General features: G+C 36.9%; 2 protein-coding genes across 8 annotated transcripts in view; one reads left to right on the plus strand and one right to left on the minus strand.

Annotated features, from left to right (window-relative positions):
• Positions 1 to 16793, plus strand: part of ccpg1 (cell cycle progression 1) — a 36196-nt gene extending 19403 nt beyond the window's left edge. For 5 of the 7 annotated variants that reach the window (XM_048167687.1, XM_048167689.1, XM_048167690.1 and 2 more), the window contains 5 exons: positions 1116 to 1251; positions 3693 to 3781; positions 11165 to 11290; positions 13667 to 14985; positions 15810 to 16793. In XM_048167687.1, the coding sequence (XP_048023644.1) occupies positions 1116 to 1251; positions 3693 to 3781; positions 11165 to 11290; positions 13667 to 14985; positions 15810 to 16002 (1863 nt within the window). In that variant the 3' untranslated portion in view covers positions 16003 to 16793. Of the gene's footprint in view, positions 1 to 1115; positions 1252 to 3692; positions 3782 to 11164; positions 11291 to 13666; positions 14986 to 15709 lie in introns of all 7 variants that reach the window. The other 2 variants (XM_048167693.1, XM_048167692.1) reach the window with 2 other exon arrangements.
• Positions 16794 to 16894: 101 nt separating this feature from the next.
• pigb (phosphatidylinositol glycan anchor biosynthesis, class B) lies at positions 16895 to 24696 on the minus strand. The gene is made up of 12 exons (XM_048167694.1): positions 24348 to 24696; positions 23599 to 23728; positions 23381 to 23498; positions 23207 to 23311; positions 22965 to 23095; positions 20407 to 20547; positions 20270 to 20321; positions 19208 to 19419; positions 19000 to 19064; positions 18701 to 18914; positions 17233 to 17413; positions 16895 to 17091 (listed from the first exon to the last, which is right to left on the minus strand). The coding sequence occupies exons 1-12, from the start codon at positions 24460 to 24462 to the stop codon at positions 16960 to 16962; spliced, it is 1596 nt and encodes a 531-aa protein (XP_048023651.1). The 5' UTR covers positions 24463 to 24696; the 3' UTR covers positions 16895 to 16959.
• Between the last annotated feature and the right edge of the window lie 282 nt (positions 24697 to 24978).

Raw genomic sequence — 24978 nt, forward strand, 5'->3', positions numbered from 1 at the left:
ATGTGTGCGGAATAGGCTATATTATGGCCTAGCTTCTGCTGCAACAGGCTGACCCTACAAAAAATATTGAAATAATTAATAATAGAATACATTTTTCACAATTAAAATTGTTTAATTTTTATTCTTAACAAACTTTATGAAACTACTTAAGTGTGTGTGTATATATATATATTTGCAAATTGCAAATATATATATATATATATATATATATATATATATATATATATATATATATATATATATATATATATATATGTTATATATATATATAATATGCTGTTTAGTGATCTCTCCATCAAGTTGGGGTTTCATGAATTAGTTTGTGAACAGCTATATCTAGCATCTCCTGCTTGACTTTCAAGGCATAAGCTGCTAAAGTGATTTTCTGGAAACTTTTCTAACCTTACTCGGCAGATTGCTCTGTTTAAGTGCTACTTTCTTCTTGGCTGCAAGGTTAATAATGTGTGCAAAACATACAATTTGTGGTCCTAGTCCAGCTGCTTCTTTGATGGCATTCCCCATGTCCTGTGCATTATATGTGGTGACTGGAATGGTGATGTTAGGTCTCTCTAACTTCCACTTTGTCACTGCACTCATCAGTGCATCAACCAAATGACCAGTGTGACTTTAGAAGTAGGTGGAGGCTCTATTAGTGGCTTGTCTATTTGCTTGCCATGCTGAACTGCAATACCCCAATACATGATGAACTGTGACGTCACCAACTGATTTACATACTAACAGTTGATTGGTCAGATACTCTTACATGAAACACACAGCGGAGCTCTGTCTGTTTTATGCGTTGTTGTTTTTTTTGTTTTGTTTTTTTTCACCAAAGCATATGATAGATGCATCGACAGATTTGAGACTAACCGCAGTGCAAATGCATGCCGAACCGTGGGGAATGATATGGTTAGATTTTTATTTATTTATTTATTTTACATTAAGAACCATTACACCCCTAATTCTTACTGATGCAACCTAGATTTTCTTTGAACAAAGTTACATTTTCCACAAAACCTCATTTCAACCAGCTCGCAAAACCATTTATTAAAAAAAAAAGAAAAAAAAAAGTGCATGCCATGTTCTGAAATTATGCATGTTTGATTCTACATCAGGTTGTTGAGGAGATACAAGCCCATCCAGATGCCTATGCTGCTCCGCAAGATCAAGGTCATGTCAGCGGCACTCTGAACAAATGCATCCTGTTAGCGCTGCTCATCGCCATCAGCATGGGCTTCGGGCACTTCTATGGTGAGCAAGGTCCTGATGTCTTATTCACATGCTCGTCTTATTAAAGGGTTGGTTCACCCAAAAATGAAAATTATTCTATGATTTACTCATCCTCAAGTCATCCTAGGTGTATATGACTATCTTCTTTCAGATGAACTCAATCGGAGATAGATTTAAAAATATCCTAAGTCCTCCAAGGTTTATAATGGTTGTGAATGGTACCCTAAATTCTGATAACAAAAAAAAAAAAAATGCATCCCCAATCGATGCATTTGTGTAAGACAAGTATCCTTATTTAAAGCTTTATAAAGTAAAATAACGAGCTTCCAGGACAGGCGTACGCAGGGGCGCCATGAAGAGTTTTAAGGGGGGTATGCAAGACATAATTTTGGACATAATGAATGTTTTTTTTTTCTTTCTTTTGACGTTTAATTAGAAATTTAAATAATTTATTAGTGAACATTTATATTATTTCAAGAAACATCCCCCATCCACCCCCGAAACAAGATTTATTTTAACCCTGTGACTTGTACGTTCACACCGGTGTGATTAGAATGTTTAAATAATTCATTTTGATAATTCAAACGTGCTTTCGCGCTTTGGCTGGTGCTGAGAGACGGACATATATCACAACTATTCAGTGTTTTCAAACACATAATGTTTATTTGAGGTTTCAGACATTTAAATACACATTAAAATGAAGTACTGTAAAAAAAAAAAAAAAATTATAATTATATATTATACATTTATAGTTTTTTAAATTCAAATTCCATACACTGATGCCTTTGGAAGCTGCATAGCTATTCTTTCAATTATAATTTGACGAAAAAAAAAAGTTTTATTCATATCAGATATAGACTGTGTATGAAACAATAAAGTTTACTCTATTCTTCACTGGCCACTTAGCCTACTTTTATGTATTTAGGAGAAATGGATTAATTTATGTGATGTAAATCCGACAGGTCCTATGAATTGCGGTGCAAACTCATGCTGCATTATATCAACTAACATGATCATTAAAGGTGTTTAAACGACACATCCACATATTTGACAATCGGAATATATAAGTTATATATTCAATATTTTGAATAAAAAGGAAAAAACAATACATATCTGTCTGTGTGCTGCATGACGCGTCGCCATGGAATTAATAGGTTCTAAAATAATGTTCTAAAATACTTTGGACCCAGACGCTGCCGACGTGATCCAACCCCGCCGTCTGCTTTGTCGTCGGCTTGTTCCGGGCTTAACACGTCGTGTGCTGTATTTTGAAGTGACAAGAGAGCGTGCTCACGTTCAGTTCTTACTTTCTATAATTCACAGATTTAAATTGTATTTTACTACAATATTATTAGTTAACATGTTAGTTACTGTTTATATAAGCAAGTAAAGCTTCATTTACATAGCACATTTTAAAGCAGTCTTTACAAAGTTCTTTACAGAAGACATATGCTGTATACATTAATAATTGTTCACGTACGTGCATATGAAAGTGTGGCAGTACGGTGATGATATCAGATGGTAATACCTTGTAGAGATGAAACCGTTACCAGTTTGATGACAAACCATGATAAAATTCTCAATGGTTAGTATTACCATTTCATATTTTAACTATCATTAAAACCTTATTTGATTACCACAATTTGAAAGACTAATGGTAAATACTGTCCAGCTTTAAGAAAAGTTAGTAGCAGTCTCACACAAGTGCAATGAGGTTTTACAGCAGGTATGGGCAAACTGAGTCCTGGTGGGGTCCATGGCTCTACCATTGGAGAAAGCGTAACGGCCAACTTGGATCATGTGTGCCTTGATAACCAATCACATTACTGCCTTGACATCATTGAATTTTGTTCAGAGTTGTGCAACAGTCAATCACTATTTGTGGATACCATAGAAATGAATGAGAAGTGCCATAAACTGAATCCTACCTGTCACGCAATTGTCTGTGACTTTTCGTATAAAAAATAAAAAGATTTTGGTGTAAAATTAAAAAAAAAATAGATTGATCCAAAATGAATGTTTAAGAGCAAACAAGTTAGGTTAGATGAGAGCCTGTCGATTCATTAAATGATAAGCCGTTTTGCCTCTCCTCCATTGACATCCATTAAAAAACAGCCTCTGGTCTCCTTCCCTGTGTACCACAGCGTTTACTCTATTTTTTGCTAACCTTGTAGGCTTTCCTTGAAACAGCTTGGCTAGAAGGCTATAGGCAGGTGAGTTTGATCAGGGTTGGAGCTAAACTCTGCAGGACAGTGGCCTTCCAGGACCAAGTTATCAATGCAGTTTGCACATGATTATATTTTACAGATTTCCTGAAAACTTTATCTTAAAAAACAGCATGTCCTGAGTGTAATTTTTCCTACTGAACCTGAACCCTGGTTGTGGGAATGAGGTTGTGTCCAGTTAAATTTTACTGATATGCATATAGACAGTATTAATAACAGATTGTGTGTGTGTTCCAGGCACAGTGCAGATTCAGGAGAGGCAGAGAATTGTGGAAAAGAGCCGCGTGTATGAGCTGGAATTACCGTGTAAGAGAGAACTTGACATTGTAAGTAAGGTCTGTCTGTCACAGTCCGCTCACTAAACATGAGAAAGACTGCAGATCTGAAATCTCAGTTACTTAGATTCAAAGACTCGTTTTATCCTAGAGAGTATGGAAGTAAAATGACAAATGTTTTTGAAAGAAAGAAAAAAAAATGCATTGCCTTAAAGGGTTAGTTCACCCAAAAATAATGTCATTTATTACTCACCCTCATGCCGTTCCACACCTGTAAGACCTTTGTTCATCTTCGGAACGCAAATTAAGATATTTTTGTTGAAATCCTGCATAGCCAGCAATGACATTTGCTCTCTCAATATCCATTAATGAACTAAAAATATATTTAAATCAATTCATGTGAGTACAGTGGTTTAATATTAATATTATAAAGCGAGGCGAGGAGAATATTTTTGGTGCACCAAAAAACAAAATAACGACTTATATAGTGATGGCCGATTTCAAAACACTGCTTCATGAAGCTTCGGAGCGTTATGAATCAGCATGTCGAATGAGCGGTTCGGAGCGCCATGTGATTTCAGCAGTTTGACGGTTTGACACACGATCCGAATCCTGATTTGACACGCTGATTCATAACGCTTCCTGAAGCAGTGTTTTGAAATTGGCCATCACTACATAAGTCGTTATTTTGTTTTTCTGGTGCACCAAAAATATTCTTGTCGCTTTATAATATTAATATTATTGAACCACTGTACTCACATGAACTGATTTAAATATGTTTTTAGTACATTAATGGATCTTGAGAGAGGAAATGTTATTGCTGCCTATGCAGGCCTCACTGAGCCATCGGATTTCAACAAAAATATCTTAATTTGCGTTCTGAAGATGAACGAAGGTCTTACAGGTGTGGAACGGCATGAGGGCAAGTAATTAATGACATTATTTGGGTGAGCTAACCCTTTAACAATGCTTGCAATTTAATGGATTGTATTTTCAGGGCTTGCATTTTGGGGGGCTGTTTAAGCTGTGACTATTTCAAATGAAAACATTTCATACACATTTTCAATAATTTATATTCACCTTCCAGACTTTGTTTCCAAAATATTCAGACTATTTAAAAATACCACCTATAATATTCAACAGGCAGTTTTTTGGTCCATTTTATTTCGCTTTACAAATTCACTTAGATAAATTTAGTGGTTCAAATTTGGCAGAATATTTAACATTGCACATCCGGGAACTGCAGGAATAGCAGTAGGGTACCAAAACATAATCTCCATCTGCCGTTAGTCACCTAACCAGCAGGTGGTGCAAGTGGGTGATGTGAAAGACCAAAGCAACAGGTAGAGTCATTCATTCATTCTCAAAACCGTTTTACTGAAATGGAGCAAGCGGTAAGTATATGTTATGATTTTCAGGGCCAGTATATTGTCTGAAGCGCATGCCTCAGGTGCACTTAGGGCCTTTCCGAAACCACTTTTGCTAGTTTAACAACAGAAAAAAAAATGGTCGGTGCGCCAGGTGCATGGACCAAAAGGGTTGTACCTAGGCTGAATTCCAAATGGCACACTTCTTTCGGTCTTGTTGACTTACGATGGCTGCCGCCTGCACGTGTCTGTTAAGTCCATGAGACCGTAGGGTGTCCCATTCATCATTTTAGGTTTAAGAAGGGTGCTTGTGAGCAGAGTTGGATGTAACGCGTTACAAAGTAACAAGTGTACTTGCAGGCTTGCCATACCCTGCTGTTCCATCTTTTCCGTCACTGCTGAAAACAAGGTCCATTTGCAATCATGTTCCGGGGGGAATGCTTCATCTATTTTCGATATAATATAAAATATCGCATTCCTTTGCTACACTTAATATAAACTACGAATGATTACTAGCAGCATATGTGACCCTGGACCACAAAACCAGTCATAAGGGTCAATTTTTTTAAAAATTGAGATTTATACATCATCTGAAAGCTGAATAAATAAGGTTTGTTATGATAGGACAATATTTGGCTGAGATACAACTATTTGAAAATCTGAGGGTGCAAAAAAATCAAATATTGAGAAAAATGCCTTTAAAGTTGTCCAAATGAAGTCCTTAGCAATGCATATTACTTACAAATTACTTAAAAATAAGTTTTTGATATATTTATGCTAGGAAATTTACAAAATATCTTCATGGAACATGATTGTAACAAGGTTAGTAGATATGGGAAGAAGGAGGCGGGAACCGGTGAACATTGAACAAAACTTTAATCTCAAAACAAACAAACAAAACGAAAGTAATGCCGGCAGACCCTCGCGGACGTCTGCCGGCTACACAAACATAATAAAACATAACGTAAAGTCCAGGCCTGGTCCTCTCTCGTCCTTCACTGTAGTCGCTCCTCCTTTTATGCTCCCGGAGCTCCTCCGTGAGGGACTCAAGGCCGGTGTGCCTCCCAGGTGAAGCTCATTAACACTCGCGCCACCGGCTCTCGCCCGCCCTGGTCGCCACAATGATCTTTACCTAATATCCTAATAATTTTTGGCATAAAAGAAAAATCAATCATTTTGACCCATACAATGGCTATTGCTACAAATATACCCATGCAACTTATGACTGGTTTTGAGGTCCAGGGTCACATATAATCTTGGCTCAACATTTACTAACCCATTACATTTATATTTTTATATAGTTCCATAGTTGTTGTTTTTTTTTTTTTTTGTAGCTCTGCCTGTACGAGGATATCGGCTCCAACAGATAGAACATATAAAAAATTTAAAAAATGTTATATTAATATAACCCTAACCCTAATAGAGATATAAAGATATACATTTAAAACCATAGACATGACAGTCTTGTCGAGTAATTGTAAAAAAGTTCTGGTTAAAGCTCCGTCACTTCCAGTTTTGTCCGAATACAGATAAAAATAATTTAGAGATTGTTATAGATACATACGGAGCCCCTAAAGGGACATGGTGGTAGAAAAAAAAAATGGGAAGGAAGGAAATTTTACTTGGTGGTGGAAAAAAAATTTGGGATGGGAGGAATTTTTTTTTTTCAAATCTTTTGCGTTCCCTCGCAAAGATTGCGTTCCCTCGCAAAGATGTTTTGCGTTCCCTCGCAAAGATTGCGTTCCCTCGCAAAGATGTTTTGCGTTCCCTCGCAAAGATTGCGTTCCCTCGCAAAGATTGCGTTCCCTCGCAAAGATGTTTTGCGTTCCCTCGCAAAGATGTTTTGCGTTCCCTCGCAAAGATTGCGTTCCCTCGCAAAGATTGCGTTCCCTCGCAAAGATGTTTTGCGTTCCCTCGCAAAGATTGCGTTCCCTCGCAAAGATGTTTTCCGTTCCCTCGCAAAGATGTTTTGCGTTCCCTCGCAAAGATGTTTTGCGTTCCCTCGCAAAGATTGCGTTCCCTCGCAAAGATGTTTTGCGTTCCCTCGCAAAGATGTTTTGCGTTCCCTCGCAAAGATGTTTTGCGTTCCCTCGCAAAGTTATAATCGTTCCCTTGCTGTGAGCTCAGACAAACACTTCCTCTTTAATGTCCCGCTGGCTGGCAGTAGTGTTTTAGTTAGTAACATACGTTAATAATGCACACAAATAATGCGTGGCTCATAGAGTTTGAACTTGTTGGACTCAAAAATGAATGCAGTCAGTGCTTATGTCAAGCAGTTCGGATGGTAATATATTCACAGATTCGAGCTTCCCGGATTAATAACTCGTGAGCTAAACGTTGTTAAAACACAAATGCAGCTACTTCCAATCATAGTAGCCTAGACAACAAGCTACAACAACCGGGGTTGGGAGGAATTTTTTTTTTTTCAAATCTTTTGCGTTCCCTCGCAAAGATTGCGTTCCCTCGCAAAGATTGCGTTCCCTCGCAAAGATGTTTTGCGTTCCCTCGCAAAGATGTTTTGCGTTCCCTCGCAAAGATTGCGTTCCCTCGCAAAATGTTTTGCGTTCCCTCGCAAAGATGTTTTGCGTTCCCTCGCAAAGATTGCGTTCCCTCGCAAAGATGTTTTGCGTTCCCTCGCAAAGATGTTTTGCGTTCCCTCGCAAAGATTGCGTTCCCTCGCAAAGATTGCGTTCCCTCGCAAAGATTGCGTTCCCTCGCAAAGATGTTTTGCGTTCCCTCGCAAAGATTGCGTTCCCTCGCAAAGATGTTTTGCGTTCCCTCGCAAAGTTATAATCGTTCCCTTGCTGTGAGCTCAGACAAACACTTCCTCTTTAATGTCCCGCTGGCTGGCAGTAGTGTTTTAGTTAGTAACATACGTTAATAATGCACACAAATAATGCGTGGCTCATAGAGTTTGAACTTGTTGGACTCAAAAATGAATGCAGTCAGTGCTTATGTCAAGCAGTTCGGTTGGTAATATATTCACAGATTCGAGGTTCCCGGATTAATAACTCGTGAGCTAAAGGTTGTTAAAACACAAATGCAGCTACTTCCAATCATAGTAGCCTAGACAACAAGCTACAACAACCCAATTTTCCTCAAATGTGTTTTATAATAAATTGGTCTCTATGAGCAGGCGGCGGAGATACACGCCTGAAGGGACCGTCTGAAAAGTGCAAAACCCGAAACCCTTTTGCTCATTTTATATTACGAAAAATACTCAATAACTTCACTGTAACATACTGTACTGGCACCAAATTCAGTTCATACATCACTGCTCTCCTGCTGGTTATAGGTACTACAACACTTAGTTTGGCAAGTAGCACTTAAAGGCCTTCTTTACACAAATGATGTTGGTACACAGCTTACATACAACAGCTTTTGCATGATAATGGCTTACTGGATTTGATGGCATTACAATTTATTTAATATTTTTACTAATAACAGTTAAGTTATTATTATATTATTTTATTTAATAATTAATAATCATAAACGTTATGCATTTTTTTTTTTTTTTTTTTTTATCAAACTAAGTGTTGGGTTTTGCACTTTTCAGACGGTCCCTTCAGGCGTGTATCTCCGCCGCCTGCTCATAGAGACCAATTTATTATAAAACACATTTGAGGAAAATTGGGTTGTTGTAGCTTGAGGGAGGAAGTGTTTGTCCGAGTTCACAGCAAGGGAACGATTATAACTTTGCGAGGGAACGCAAACATCTTTGCGTGGGAACGCAAAAGTTTTGCGTGTGAACGCAAAACATCTTTGCGAGGGAACGCAATCTTTGCGAGGGAACGCAAAACATCTTTGCGAGGGAACGCAAAAGATTTGAAAAAAAAATTCCTCCCATCCCAAATTTTTTTCCACCACCACATAAAATTTCCTTCCTTCCCTTTTTTTTTTCTACCACCATGTCCCTTTAGGGGCTCCGTAGATACAGGCTCCTCTGCACACCCCTAATATAAATGCTGTTAATTCATGATCCCTACAATAATAGTCAAAGGTAATTAATATAACCTTATTGTGAAGTGTTATCATTCTTTTCTGAGCTACAAAAGATTTACAGCAGACATGAAGATTATAGTATCAAATGAGGTTGATTAGGTTGAGCAAATCATGTGATGTGATAAACTTCTGATCAGTTATCCACTGCTTATTTTTTCTGTATTTTTTGCATTTCACAATTGGAGAGATGCTGCAGTGTTACTAAAACACAGAAAGCTGGGGTCTGAATTCTTATGAAGTTGTGGTGTGAACAAGAAAGGGTCTGAGATCACTTCAATGCTGAAGAGGACCAAAAAACACTGGGTTCTCTTTTAAGCCCACTAGATTGTGAACACCAAAAGGACTGAGGTCAGTTTCGGCGGGTTCCTTTTCTGTTCACTTTGAAGTGAACTAGGTTTGGTTCTTTTAAAACGAACTATATGTGAAAACACCCATGATGTGATTCCCCCCGATTCTGATGTGCAGAACAAACATTATATCTAAAAAAGACCTATATTGCTCTCCGTTGCTTTGTTTCCTTAACTTTATATTATAGCTTGTGTTCCGCTGTGCTGCAGTACTCTGGTTGCTCTCATATGTCATACTCCAGGATTCCCTTTCAATTTCTGTAAACCAGTTTTGAAAATGAATGAATGAATGACTCTATGAATGAATGAATGAATGTTGCTTTGGTCTTTGTCATCACCCGCTTACACCACCTGCTGGTTAGGTGACTAAAGGCAGATGGAGATTATGCATCTGAACTTTGCTGTTATGGATTATTCAATTGTTAATAATGCAAAGTGTATGAAATGTTTTCATTTGAAATATTCACAGTTTAAATATACAACATTAAATTGCAATGCATTTAATTGCAAGCTCTATGTATGTTAATGTAATATATATATTTTTTTTTCAATTAGTGCAATTCAACACTTTTTTTCTTTACGTTCATAAGAGAGTAAAAGCAGTCAAAACCCTTTAAAAGAAGAAAATAACATGATGGCCTGGTTTCACAGACAGGGCTTAGACTAAGCCAGGATTAGGCTCAATTAGGACATTTAAGTAGCTTTTATAAACATACGCTAGAAAAAAACATTACTGATGTGCATCCTGAGACAAAACAAAGGAACTGACATATTTTAAGATACGTCAGGGCTAGTTAAAACAGTTAAAACAGCTCAAACATGCATTTTAGTCTGGAACTATCCTAAGCCTTGTCAGTGAAACTGGGGGGAAAAAAGTCACAAGACTTAAGCTGACTTTCATGGCGTTAAGACATTGCATAGTGATGGACAAAAGTTATTTACTAGTTTGAATGCAGTTTTCTGATCGATTACACCTATCTGTGTTCTATGTTTTGTCCTGTTTGTGTCATTGGTGAACTTTGTCTCAGCTTTCATCATCCTGTAGCTTTTCTGCTGATAATTTCCTCTCAGACTCAGCTTTGAATGATTTGAGAGATTTGGGTGTATTGTTGTTAGTGGGCTTTAATAGCTTCCCCTCAACTAAAGTGGTGTATATCTTGCATGTAAAGTTCCAAAGACACATTCTTTAAATTCCCTTGCTCTCTATTTAATGTATTTAAATTTTTCCTAATTATTAAGGATCTTAATCAAACCTTTTTTTTTTTCTAGACAAGCATTATATAGGATTAAAAAAAGACATTTTAAGTTACAAAATATTTCTATTTCAAATAAATGCTGTTTGAACTTTCTATTCATCAAAGAATCCTGAAAAACAAAACGTATCAAAAATATGAAGCAGCACAACTGTTTTTAACACTGATAATAATAATGAATGAAATCAGCATATTTGAATGATTTCTGAAGGATCGTGTGACACTGCAGACTGCAGTAATGATGCTGAAAACTTTGTATCTCAGGAATAAATTACATTTTAAAATATATTACTTTTTTATTTTTGATCAAATAAATGCAGCCTTGGTGAGCATAAGAGACCTTAAAACATGTTTAAAAAATATTTCCGCCCCCAAACTTTTGAACTATAGAGGTTTTAGAACCTCTAGAGGAACTATAGGTTTTAATGGATGTCCATTCTCACGACCCTGTCTCTATGCATTTAGGAAGTGGTTGAGAACCTAAAGGAAGATCTAGAAGAAAAGCAAGGCATGGTGCTGTCCCTCACGACCGTCATGGATAAGATAACTAAAGAAAACCAGCAACTCAGAGTCAAACAGGAAGAGCTACAGGTAACCTGTCTGCATTTACGGTTCCCTGCAAATTGTCTTGTTTTTTAGGGGAAACTAAAAACTAAGTGTAGCTGCTACAAATTTCACCAATTTTTATTGGTTGTCAGTGTTATTTTAGTATGTGTGTGTGTGTGTGTGTGTGTATATATATATATATATATATATATATATATATATATATATATATATACACACATATATACAGTGGGTACGGAAAGTATTCAGACCCCCTTAAATTTTTCACTCTTTGTTATATTGCAGCCATTTGCTAAAATCATTTAAGTTGATTTTTTTCCTCATTAATGTACACACAGCACCCCATGTTGACAGAAAAACACAGAATTGTTGACATTTTTACAGATTTATTAAAAAAGAAAAACTGAAATATCACATGGTCCTAAGTATTCAGACCCTTTGCTCAGTATTTAGTAGAAGCACCCTTTTGATCTAATACAGCCATGAGTCTTTTTGGGAAAGATGCAACAAGTTTTTCACACCTGGATTTGGGGATCATCTGCCATTCCTCCTTGCAGATCCCCTCCAGTTCTGTCAGGTTGGATGGTAAACGTTGGTGGACAGCCATTTTTAGGTCTCTCCAGAGATGCTCAATTGGGTTTAAGTCAGGGCTCTGGCTGGGCCATTCAAGAACAGTCACAGAGTTGTTGTGAAGCCACTCCTTCGTTATTTTAGCTGTGTACTTAGGGTCATTGTCTTGTTGGAAGGTAAACCTTCGGCCCAGTCTGAGGTCCTGAGCACTCTGGAGAATGTTTTTGTCCAGGATATCCCTGTACTTGGCTGCATTCATCTTTCCCTCGATTGCAACCAGTCGTCCTGTCCCTGCAGCTGAAAAACACCCCCACAGCATGATGCTGCCACCACCATGCTTCACTGTTGGGACTGTATTGGACAGGTGATGAGCAGTGCCTGGTTTTCTCCACACATACCGCTTAGAATTAAGGCCAAAAAGTTCTACCTTGGTCTCATCAGACCAGATAATCTTATTTCTCACCATCTTGGCAAACTCCATGCGGGCTTTCATGTGTCTTGCACTGAGGAGAGGTTTCCGTCGGGCCACTCTGCCATAAAGCCCCGACTGGTGGAGGGCTGCAGTGATGGTTGACTTTCTACAACTTTCTCCCATCTCCCGACTGCATCTCTGGAGCTCAGCCACAGTGATCTTTGGGTTCTTCTTTACCTCTCTCACCAAGGCTCTTCTCCCCCGATAGCTCAGTTTGGCCGGATGGCCAGCTCTAGGAAGGGTTCTGGTCGTCCCAAATGTCTTCCATTTAAGGATTATGGAGGCCACTGTGCTCTTAGGAACCTTAAGTGCAGCCGAAATTTTTTTGTAACATTGGCCAGATCTGTGCCTTGCCACAATTCTGTCTCTGAGCTCTTCAGGCAGTTCCTTTGACCTCATGATTCTCGTTTGCTCTGACATGCACTGTGAGCTGTAAGGTCTTATATAGACAGGTGTGTGGCTTTCCTAATCAAGTCCAATCAGTATAATCAAACACAGCTGGACTCAAATGAAGGTGTAGAACCATCTCAAGGATGATCAGAAGAAATGGACAGCACCTGAGTGAAAAATGAACTTAAATGATTTTAGCAAATGGCTGCAATATAACAAAGAGTGAAAAATTTAAGGGGGTCTGAATACTTTCCGGGGGTCTGAATACTTTCCATATATAATGAATATATGGTAACACTTTAGTTTAGGGTACAGTTCTCACTATTAACTAGTTGCATATTAGCATGCATATTATCAGGATATGTGTTGTTTATTAGTACTTATAAAGCACATATTAATTCCTTATTCTGCATATATACTCTACCAATCAAAAGTTTTTGAATGGTAAGATTTTTTTAATGTTTTTAAAAGAAGTCTTCTGCTCACCAAGGCTTAATTTATTTGATCCAAAATAAAGCAAAAACAGTAATATTGTGAAATATTTTTCCAATTTAAAATAACTATTTTTTTCCAATTTAAAATAACAATTTAAAATAACTGTTTTCTATTTGAATATATTTTAAAATGCAATTTATTCCTGTGATGCAAAACTGAATTTTCAGCATCATTACTCCAGTCTTCAGTGTCACATGATCCTTCAGAAATCATTCTAATATGCAGATTTGCTGCTCAAGAAACATTTATTATTATTATCAATGTTGAAAACAGTTGTGTACATATATGTATATATGTATATATATATATGTGTGTGTGTTTGTATTTTAATTTTAGTTCAATATAGTTTTGTTGTTTTTTATGTCTAAATAGTTTTTATTAACTATTACCCTGCTGGTTGTATAGTTCAAAATGCATACCTACTCATGTGAACTGGCCACATTAACAGTTTGATTTCCTGTTTGAAAATACAGGCCCAAAGACAAGATTTATATGAGCAGCTGACGCAAACCAAGAGTGAGATGGAATCTCGGCAAAAAGACCTGACCATGGAGAACCAGCACCTTAAAATCACTTTGGAGCGAGAAGAGGCATCTCTCTCAGCTCTGCAGGAGGAACTGAGGTACCTGCGGGGACAGATTCGAGAGTTGGAGGAGAGAGGAGCCGGGACTGACTCAGTCCTCTCCGAGAACCAGCGACTGAAGGGCTACTTGCAGGAGGAGAAACAGAAATTACGCAACTTCATGAGCCAAAGGGAAGCACTGATGGCTGAGGCTCAGGTGTTGCGGAAAGAGCTCGATAAAGAGCGGAAGGCAGCGGACAAGCTGAAGGGGGAACTGGAGGAAATGAGTCGGAAGGAAGAGGATGCTGAGGGCAAGACGGATCCTGAGACTGAAGAACTGCAGGCTCAACTTGAGGAGCTTGAAAACAAGTTGAAGTTTGAGCAGCAGCGCTCTGATCTCTGGGAGAGACTGTACGTAGAGTCGAAGGAGGAGAGAGCCAAGGGCGACAGGGACATAAAGACCAAGATTCCCAAGGATGGGATGCTGGGAAAGGTGAAGGAAACGTTTGATGCTGTGAAGAATTCCACAAAAGAGTTTGTGCAACATCACAAGGAGCAGATCAAGAAGGCCAAAGATGCGGTTAAGGAAAATCTCCGGAAGTTTTCAGACTCGGTTAGATCCACGTTCAGGCATTTTAAAAACTCAGCCTCGACCGTGTTCAACCATGAAAAGAGGTTTCAAGAGAGAAAACCCGAGCGTCAAACATTTCAGCAAGAGCAAGGAAACAAACGCGCCGAAGACTGGCAGCCTCAGAAACCTTTGCATCGACATCCTCGCAAATCAACCATGGACTCTTCTTTTCACGCTGATCGCAACACACGCAAACCTGGTAATCAGAATGACCACAGCACTATGGGTCAGAAAACGCCACTCAAAGGCTGTTCGGGTGTTTTTGACTGTGCGTATCAGGAGTCGATGAGTCTGTTCAATAAGGCAATGGACCCCATTCGTGCAGATGAGTTTAACGAACTTCTGCACAGTTATTTGCAGAAAGAAGTCAGCCATTTCCACCACTGGAGGGAGCTGGAGAGCTTCATCAAAAATTTCTTCCATAACGGCGTCTTCATCCACGACCAAATGCTGTTTACAGACTTTGTTAGTGGCGTTGAGGATTACCTTGAGGAAATGGATGAATATCACAGTCTCAGCGATGATGTGTTTGAGGATCTGGACGACTACATATACCGGCACATATTTGGAGATACATACTTGAAATACTTTGGGCCGAGGTAAGCCATTTTGTGGTGTTGAAATAATCTTCTTTGTTATTTAATATATTTATATAATATATTTTATTTATATGCATATAACTTAAATTTTATCCATCAGGAATGGATTCTTTATTAAACGCTGTTTCTATTTTTTATTTTTTTTTACAATGCGCTCACTACGATAACTATTTAGTAGTTATCAACACTTGATGATCTGAATTGACATGTAAAAGAAATTATGTTAAGGTAGTAAAACTACTATAGTTTGGCAAATGTAGGTGTTTTTATACTAATGTTTTAATATTTTATTTGGTAACGAAAGCAACAGAGTTTAATCCACAGACCAGTGTTATTTATTTTTTATTACTTTTTAAATACTTTGTATATAAAATTGTATTTATTCATATTTTGAATTAGCTTTTATTTTATATTTTCTCAGAGCAACATTTAAAATATCAAAACACACAGATCGTCCATATAGACTTATAGTCTATAATAGTATTATAGAAATGCAAAAGCCTGTCTGATAACATGGTGGATAGCAACAGTTGCTAAGGGAGAATTGATCAGCGATGTTTATGAGGGGGAGTTTAGCAAAGGTCAGTGGGCTGGATTGTGAAAATTGAGCATTTGAAACCAGAATTCAGTCAGTGATGGGTCATTTCTTGTCTGTAATCATTTTTAGTACATACATGTTGCATGTCGATAACCATGTTCATCTCTGTTGCTTCTCTGTCTGTAGGTCTGAGAAAGAGTAGAGTCTGCATGTTGACACGCATGAGTGAACCACGAATGAGGCTTTGTGGCAAACCCTAAACAATTTCCTGTTTGTAAATTTGCAGTCGACCCTTCGAAGTCCCGGGGTCGAAGGGTAAAGCATGGAGTCATTGCCAGCGGCAACAGAGGAAGCACCAGCAGCCACGTCCTCGCCCTCAGAGAATGAAGAAATGGAGCCAGTCAGAACGTGACCCCAATCGGCAGTTCACAGATGTCAAAATAGAGCTGGGTCCCATGCCCTTCGATCCCAAATATTAGAAGAAACATTTCAATTCAATGTTGCTCCATTTTTTTTTGTGTGTGTGTCTTGGAGGAGGTTAAAGAATGCTTTGGGTTCACCTTTTCTGTGATTTTTTGCACATGTAAATGTTTTAATTTAACGTTTCTTTCTGCACTACGTTGATGGCAGTCTCAAAGTTAGAGAATCCAAACTGCATTTTTTAGCAGTTTAGAATTAGTTATAGGTATTTTTGAAGCAGATTTATCTTCTTTGATTCCCTGAACTTGTGGAAAAAAATATTTTAATACTGAAAGTAGTTTTGAACACATAAGTGGGTAAATTATTTTTGATTTGGGTTAGTAACCAAAAAGCAGTTTGTATTGTAGCATTTTAATTAATTCATGACTATGGTTTTCTAAACTAAAAACCTTATGTTCCAGTTTGCTTAGGACCAAATAACCAATCAAAATAAATTATTTTGAAAAAATCTCAGATGTTCAATAGGTTTGGAGTAATAATGATGCTTCATTATAAAGGTAACTTTGAAGTGTTGTGGATTGACTGGTTGTCACGTGGATGCTGTAATGTCAGCACTGTTTTATTTGAACATGCTAATCAGTTGAAGATATTATTTGAAATGTTTCAATCTGCAATTGTTACTGCACTATTTACCCCACTTTTTTGTGTGTGGTCATGGGCTAAGTAACATTCCTTGTTTGGAAACAGCTCTAAGATGCACTAGTCATCTGCTCTAATGTAATTAAACACAAATGCACTTAACTGCTTATGTTGCACTTAAACTGTAGAATAAAAGTCTTTCAATGCTTCATTGATAATTGTCCTCCTGCCTTGACAAATTAAGCTAAAACAGAAATGGATCTTACACTGGAAAAGTGTTTGCAAGTCTGGTGTGAAATCAAAGAGACAATGTAACAAAAATAAAGCAAGTCTTTATATAAGTTTGCAATTGGTTGTACATTTTCAAACAATGAAAATTAATTCATCTTTAGTCTAGATCCTCTGTTGTATATTAATATGTTCTTTCCCAGTCGACCTTCAGGAAAGTGAGTGTGGAAAATTTCAGCTTGTTTGGTAAATCGGTTTTCTTCTAGGAATTCTGCAATTTCCTAAAAGAGAAAAACAAAATTAGTATAGAGAAAATAACTGACATATTTAATTACATTTCTAAAAGCAAGTATTAAAATGTAGATCCTGCAGCATTTGTGTTCAATGCGTTTGACTGCATTTCATTGTTTTCGATCTTTTACCTTCTCCAGGGAGTCAAACAGCACTATATGTGAAGGTAACGTTGACTGAGATGGAAAGGACGTTCTGAGCCAGTGAAGAGGGTTTGAGAAGAACATAGCTGCTTCATCCACATACTCCTCATTTCCTGTAAGATCAGGTGGACACTCCAGGAAACGCAGTTTGAGGGGACAATGTAGGTGACTGGAAAACATAAGTGGAACCATGATGTCACATCATGTTATTGCTTTAACCCTATGAAGGCTACTGTATTGATATACAATTTTGAAGTCCTCTAAATGATCAACATGATCAAAACTTTGCTGAAAAAAAGTTTTTGTACATCATCTACTACATGTCTTCTATCATCTGATTGATAGTTTATACTTTTTAGCCAGAAAAAGGCCTTTTAATTGTAAAAATGTCTTCAGGTCATGGTTCACATGTTTTTGCTATTAAAACTTTACTGTTTTTTATAAAGTAAACATAAGAACTTTTATATTGCTAGTAATATTTCATGTTAAACACTTACTGGACTGAAGCAACTTTGGTTTACTTGATTATCCATACACACATATGAACATTATTTTTCTTTAAAAAAAAAAAAAAAAAAAAATGTAACAAATATCATACCCATCAGCAGGGTTGCCAGGTTTTCACAACAAAACCTGCCCAATTGCTCCTCAAAACTGGCCCAATTACATTTCAGGGGGGTCCCACAGTAAAAATCGCATTAAAATCGCATTCCAGGGGCCAAATATCACGTTATTTTGGGTCGATTCAACCCGCGGACATGAAAAACAACCCGCGGCAATAGTGTAAAAGTAGCCCAATTCTGGCAACACTGTCCATCAGGCTTTTGAGAAATGTTCAGCTTATGCTGTATGTCCTACGCCTTCCCTATTCTACTTAAAAATGGAACTGGAATAAATGGAATATTCCTGGAATGTTTTCATCAAAAACCTTAATTTCTATTCAACTGAAGAAAGAAGGACATGGACATCTTGGATGACATGGGGGTGAGTAAATTATCAGGAAAATTTTATTTGAAAGTGATAATCCTTTAAATATCATCTTACTAAGACATATGATTGGCAGATATAGAGTGACAACTTATATTTATATGCATTTTATGCAAGTAGTCGCTATACTGTTATAAAAATCTCACTGTTTTACATTACAATTTTCATATTTTTGGCCATGAAATTATCAGCAACTGCACTACTGCATATTTTTGCTCAGTTTGGGCTTCTGAATAAAACTGAGGTGTTTTTTTCCCATCCATAATCATACTACATCATACTATATGAGTCATAAAACCTTGATTAATCTAATATGATGCTCAACAAAAAACAAATATGCAATTTTTTATTATTTTTTTTCTCTAGGATTTACAGGATTAATGCACTATGACATTTATAAAGTACATCCAAGAATACCATTCTAACACGTTTTCTAATGTGTTCAGACACTAAATATGCATATGCTCACCTGTACAGTGGTGTGGAGTGACAGGGCATGAGGAACAGCAGCTCAGGTGTGTTCTGAGAGTCACTGATGTCACACAGCCGTTGTATGTCATGCATGACATCCAGAGATCCACGCTGGTGAATTAAACCCGTATATAAGGCAGGAAACAGATTGAGCACCAGCAGTGCACCAGCAGCAGTTTTCCTCCATGCTTGTAGCTTCGCTAAAGACATACCTGTCACAGTAAGAACACATGAAGACCTTCAGAACGGTTTAAAATCTATATACATACTGATAAATACTCAGGCCGAAATACTCACCGCAAAATATCATACAGAATGGCAACACTGGATAAATAAACCGGAACTCCTTATGTGCGAGCAAACTGCAAAAAGCATATTTCATAAGCTAAATAAAGATTTTTACATTTTCTGAAGCAAAACCATGCAGAAGTTGCTGACACAATGCTATGGCATCTTGGCCTGACTCTGTATGTGTCTGTAAGCATGACACATTTTCTCAGTGCACCTGTAAATGGCTGTAGTCCATAAGATGGTTATTAGCAGGATTCTGTGCTTTTTGGTGGCCAATGAACAACCGTGCATGAAGAGCGGTATGTGAGGTCCGATCACGACCAGCAGACCCTGAGTGAAGTACCAGTGCCACGGATGAGCTCCGTAAAACTCCGCCACATTGTGCAGCACATTAAACTTCAGGAAGTTCCATTGGACCAGGATCCACTATAGAAATACAAACACATAATGGTAATTCTGATGATACATGCAATTCATACTTCGATCTATGCCTGAAAGCTTCATGTTTTCAAATGCCTGAATCTCATAAAGACTGTCGAGAACATGTCAAGGTTATGTTTCTTCCTTAAATAAACTAATTATTATTTTTCATAAAGATTGGAAATTAAGCACATTTTCCTCCCTAATTCTTATATGTCCAGATGTTTTACTTTAGATTTTGATGATTATCTCATTATTTTTTTTTTGTTTGTTTGTTTGTTTGTTTGCTTGTTTTGTTTTGGAATTTAATTATATTCAGTGCAAGAAATTTGTAGATACTTTATATTTGAAATATACAGTTGACATTCATGTCATTGTTATTCTTATCTAAAACTATTTTAAAAACATTTTTGTTAATTAAAAATGAAGCTTAAATTAGATCAAATATAAAATATTAGATGAAAAACTTAAATGCAAATTAGAATTGAAAATAAGTTTTAGTTGAAGTGCTAAAATTACTAAAACTGAAACAAATAAAAACTGATAAAAATGACAACAGCACATAACAAAATCACTAAAACTTCAAGTAAAATGAAAATCTAGAAGATAATTTCAAAATATTAATAAATACTATAATAGTATTATATTATTATATGAAATTACACTGATTCACGTATTTTGATTTGGGTTTTGAAATATGACCTCTGCATGATCTTTACGGACTTTGTAAACAACACTATCCATTTCTCCAAAACCGGTAGTGTTTGAAATAAAAATAATTTTTTTGTCTTGGGCTTTTTGCTCAGTAGAGCAATTCACATTATTTTTATTTTTGCAAAAGCAGTAAAGAAAATACCTTTCCATAGAACACAGAGTCTATCAGTGTCGAGACGGCCAGTGCAAGAGCCCTGCACAAATGATGGAAACAATCATGACCCAACAAAGATTATCGCTGGTATCCAAACTACAAGTGAAAACAAATGCAACATGTACGCAATGGGGATGCATCGCTGTGTGATGAGCTTCAGCTTGTTCTGTTCCCCACAGAAATGATAGAACAGCAGAGGAAGCCAGACGATCAGAGCTGTGGGACGGATGACTATGGCCAAGGACACCAGACACAAATATTTCCAGCTAAATAGGAGAGAACCCAAAAAAATCCACCTATGAGTCTCTGAAAATTTTATGCAATCACTAGTGTGTAGTAGAGCTGCACGATTAATCGGTAAAAGACTGAGCTCTTGATTTAAGTGCACACAGATAACAGTGCGCGAGCACTCAATTGAAGGTGAAACTTAGCAGTTAATCCGCAAAACACAACTACGATCTGTTTAACTCCTTGAGGGTGGGATCTTATGCTTTCAAAGCTAGCTTGCTATTGGTAGCCTCTCCAATATTGCCTACCCTACCTTTAAACCTTTGACAAGTACAAATCACAGTGATTCAAATCTTTGTTGGTGCTGCTGCTGAGACAGAGAGATCAGTTGTCATATATGGTCTTTTCAGCCTTCTCAAACACAAAATATCCTTATTTCTGTTACAAAATTCAAATTATCACAGAAGTACTGGGATAAAATTTTCTAGTTCAGATATAAACACTGATGTCTACGGTAGCGACTAAAATAAAGCTTCAAATAAATATTGTATCCATTACATTGTTATACCAGTAGGTGGCGACAAGTGACTTAAAATGTATTTGTCATTGAATCACTCATCCAAGAGATTTGTTCAGAAACAATGATTCATCGAGTCTTTCTGAGTGACTCATTGAATCATTAATTTATATATATTGGGGGGGGGGGTCCACTAGAAAGTCCACTAGAAAGTGTGCACGGTCTTTGAAAGGTTCGCGCGCTGAACTGTGCACGAGATGGAGCGGGACACGGAAAATGAACTAAGGCCTGGCTATAGTCTACCCGCGGCTTAAGACAACTTTTATTTTATTTCACACACAGCACAGAGAAACATCTTTCTAATAAACCGACCAAACTGCCTGTCAAGTGATAGACGAAACTGACAATGATTTTATCTTTTTTAAACAAATGAAAGGCAATGTGGATAAACATTCACAGCCACGATGTACAGAACACTCTCAAAGATATAGAAGAAAATGAATATGCCTAAAAACATTTTGGATCAATAAACTTTAAAATATATATATATATATATATATATATATATATATATATATATATATATATATATATAACTGCAGAAAAGCCACACTGCAGATAGATATACATATCATATGTCGGCAAATCAAATTACATCAGCCAAATTGTCTGTGGGAGCAAGCTTTAACTAATCTACAGCGCAACATTGATGCACCAAAAAACAAACAAAAAAAACCAATTAATTTAATTTTAAAATATATATTATAATTAATATATATATATATATTTTTTAATCAAACATTAATTTACAGAATTGAATTAGGACAGAATATAACGTTCTAATAAATGAAAATAGCCTAATTAAAAAAATTAAATATGATCAAGTCAAACTGCAAAATGCCTGAAGTTCAGGGGAACATATAGCTATTCAAAACACAAGCCAGAAATAGTCAAATTAGATAACCCAGAGTGATCAATAAATAAATTAAAATTAAAGAAATTGTTATAATAATTAAAGTATAGCTAGAATTCAACTTGTCTTTTTAACTGCAGAGGCAATAAACACTAAACTGGAGTGGCAGTCTTTTTAGCTAAACATTAACAGCATCCAAAAATCAAATTACAAGCGGCTGAAATAGTTTGAAATCACTTGTAGCTACCCTACCTGATTGAGAGACAAAAATCCAGTCTTTCACGCGATCTGCCTGTGTCCGTTTGAGTCTTTTAAAATAGCGCGCTATAGTCAGCCCGTTGGCCGGCAGAAGCGCGCCGCAGTGTTTGTCGTTGTTGAGTTCTAGGACATGAGCTGTTGGCACAACTTGCATCATACGTTTTTTTTGATCATCTTTTACCATTTCAAAGTGCATCAAATTGTACACTTTATCCCAGACATTGTTGAAGATTTAATCCCTGCCGTAAAGATGCTCATCTGCCGGTCACGGATCATGGAAGTGAAACTTAAATCGGTCACAGGTTGGATTTATTCACGCACATTCAAAATATTTATTAAAAGCTTCTTTCTTTTCACATTTTTATTTAAAGTATCACACACAATAGGCTGTATATTAACCAATTGGGAAAGAACCGGTAGGCAATTTCTATGTAAAATCAGATATTGAGCGCCCACACATCTCTTCTCATAACACTGCAACGATTCGACTGTGAGATTGGTAGTCGAATCAGGCTCCTCCTATCGAAGATTCGAATCGTCGACTATTCAGGGTCACCCCTAATATATATATATATATATATATATATATATATTTCTTTTTTAAATAGACAGCAGCAATGTCAGAACTTCTAGAAAATTACATGTTATTTTGTTTTGGGAGAATCGTGATTTAAAAAAAAAAAAAAGAAAGAAAAAAAAAAACAAGATTCCCAGTTTATCCAAAATCGTGCAGCTCTAGTATGTAGATATGACATTAAATTATGCACCTGTTGTGCATTTTAGAGCCAGGTAACGGGTAAAAGCAAAGCGCCAGGGTGGTCAGAACCGTTTCCATGGTGTTGGTCAGAGTCCGACTGCAGCAGTACCAGGTGAACCATGAACACAGCTGACAGAAACACTTAGAAAACACAGCAGAAGTGAGTGGTACGAACACAAAGCATTCAAACTTAATGCACAGCTTGTGTATCTGCCCAATATCTGATTAGCAATGGAAGGTACATCATCTTACTGTCCATTTGGCCACATCTGGAGATTCCCACTGCTGGACGAGGCGGTACAGCTTCACGTCGGCATATGCAGCCAGCAGTGCCTGGAAAACACGCGGCAAAAACACCTGCAGAAACAGGTATTCATGTTAAGGAAACATTACACTTGCTGTCAATATAATACATTGAAGTCTTACCAACAGATACGCTGTGTCATAATTCATCAGATACAGGAGTTTATACATCAGAGCGAACAGGAGAGGATAAGAATATCCTCGGATGCCTTCCTTCCATTCCCAGGTCTCGTAGCCATAAGTGAGAAACAGGTTAAGGATCTCATTTACAGTTAATGTTTCTCAAGTATTATATTCAAACCAAACAACTATTTTGCAGTTCAGGTCATAAGCAAGGATATCTGAAGACCATTCGATGGGAAATCTCAAGCGACTGCCAGTACTCATCTGGGACGAAGCTGGTCTGCACCAGGAAGCAGTTGAGCAGGCGGAATATGACAATGAAAACTGTGATACTGATGCCATAGAATTCTGCAGAAATTACAAAATTAGAGCACATTTCTAATGTTAGCAGGTGCATTAGAAGTAGAATCCCAAGTGTTTTTTTATGGCTGATGCCAAAATCTTGAGAGCAGGGTCACTGGTGGCCAATATAATGCTGATTAATATAATGGATTTTTGGATAAATTGACTTTTTTATTTTAGTTGTAGCTCTAATTAATTTTTAATGTGAGTTTCATTGGATTTAAAAAAATATATATTAGCATTCTAAATTCACTGTAAGAAATACTATCATCGATACATACTTTACCATTTAAATGCAAATAGATTAAATTAATAAATGATAAATACTTATACACACACACACACACATATACATATACATACATATACATATACATATATATATATATATATATATATATATATATATATATATATATATATATATATATATATGAAGTTAACGATCTATGTGAGCAAAACTGTCTATTTAGGGAAAGCAATCTTGAGTTTTCATGTTACAAGGTCCCAGAATCTAACTTGCCACTTTTTGTTATTCAATTGTTATCTATTATATGACTTTCTATTATTATTATATGATTTGCTCCAGAAGGAGTCTAAAGCCCAGGTTCAGGAAGACTCTCACCAAGTGTTTGAGGTCTCTTTTCATCTGTGCTGTACAGAATGGAGCTCCTCTTTCTCAGTCTCACTGGTTCACATGAGGATTTGTTCTGTTTGAAGCGGTCTCGAATCTTTTCCATTTCTCCACATAAACCTCAAATGAGTTTCAATGTTCAGCATTTTAACTCCGGCTGTAAATGTTCATTTTCTGGCGCATTTACGGAGCGTTTTCTACCATAAATTTAAAGATTTAAACACTAGTAGATCTATTTCCGTGTTTTGGTCATCTTCTTCTTGTACGATTTAATGGTGGTTGACAAGCCAACTTAAGGGGTTTTACCGCCACCAACTGGACTGGAGTGTGAACCATTCCGTGTTTTGGTCATGGCGTCTCACATGACCTCATGAATATGTAATAACGACGTAAATGCAGGTCTTTTAACGCTTAATATGTAATGTTTATAATAATTTTTTTTATAATAAAGTTTATTGACATATGATTCGTGGTTCATAAAAATATGTTCTAACACCTTATTATGAATGTATGTTGAAAAAATTGAAATGCGGAAATGTACACGTCGCATTTGGCCTGCGTGAGTTGCCGTAGTCGCACGGTCGTCCTTGTCTTACATGTGTTTTAACTGCAGACTTCTCTA

Source organism: Megalobrama amblycephala, linkage group LG19 (assembly GCF_018812025.1).
Source record: "Megalobrama amblycephala isolate DHTTF-2021 linkage group LG19, ASM1881202v1, whole genome shotgun sequence".
NCBI classification, from domain to species: Eukaryota; Metazoa; Chordata; class Actinopteri; order Cypriniformes; family Xenocyprididae; genus Megalobrama; species Megalobrama amblycephala.

Coding starts and splice junctions, on each gene's coding strand:
- pigb (XM_048167694.1), bottom strand. CDS start 24,462: ATGGAAAAGATTCGAGACCGCTTCAAACAGAACAAATCCTCATGTGAA. Junction 23,096..23,206: donor CAGATGTGGCCAAATGGACA/GTAAGATGATGT, acceptor GTGTTTTCTAAG/TGTTTCTGTCAGCTGTGTTC. Junction 18,915..18,999: donor ATTCTGTATGATATTTTGCG/GTGAGTATTTCG, acceptor TTACTGTGACAG/GTATGTCTTTAGCGAAGCTA.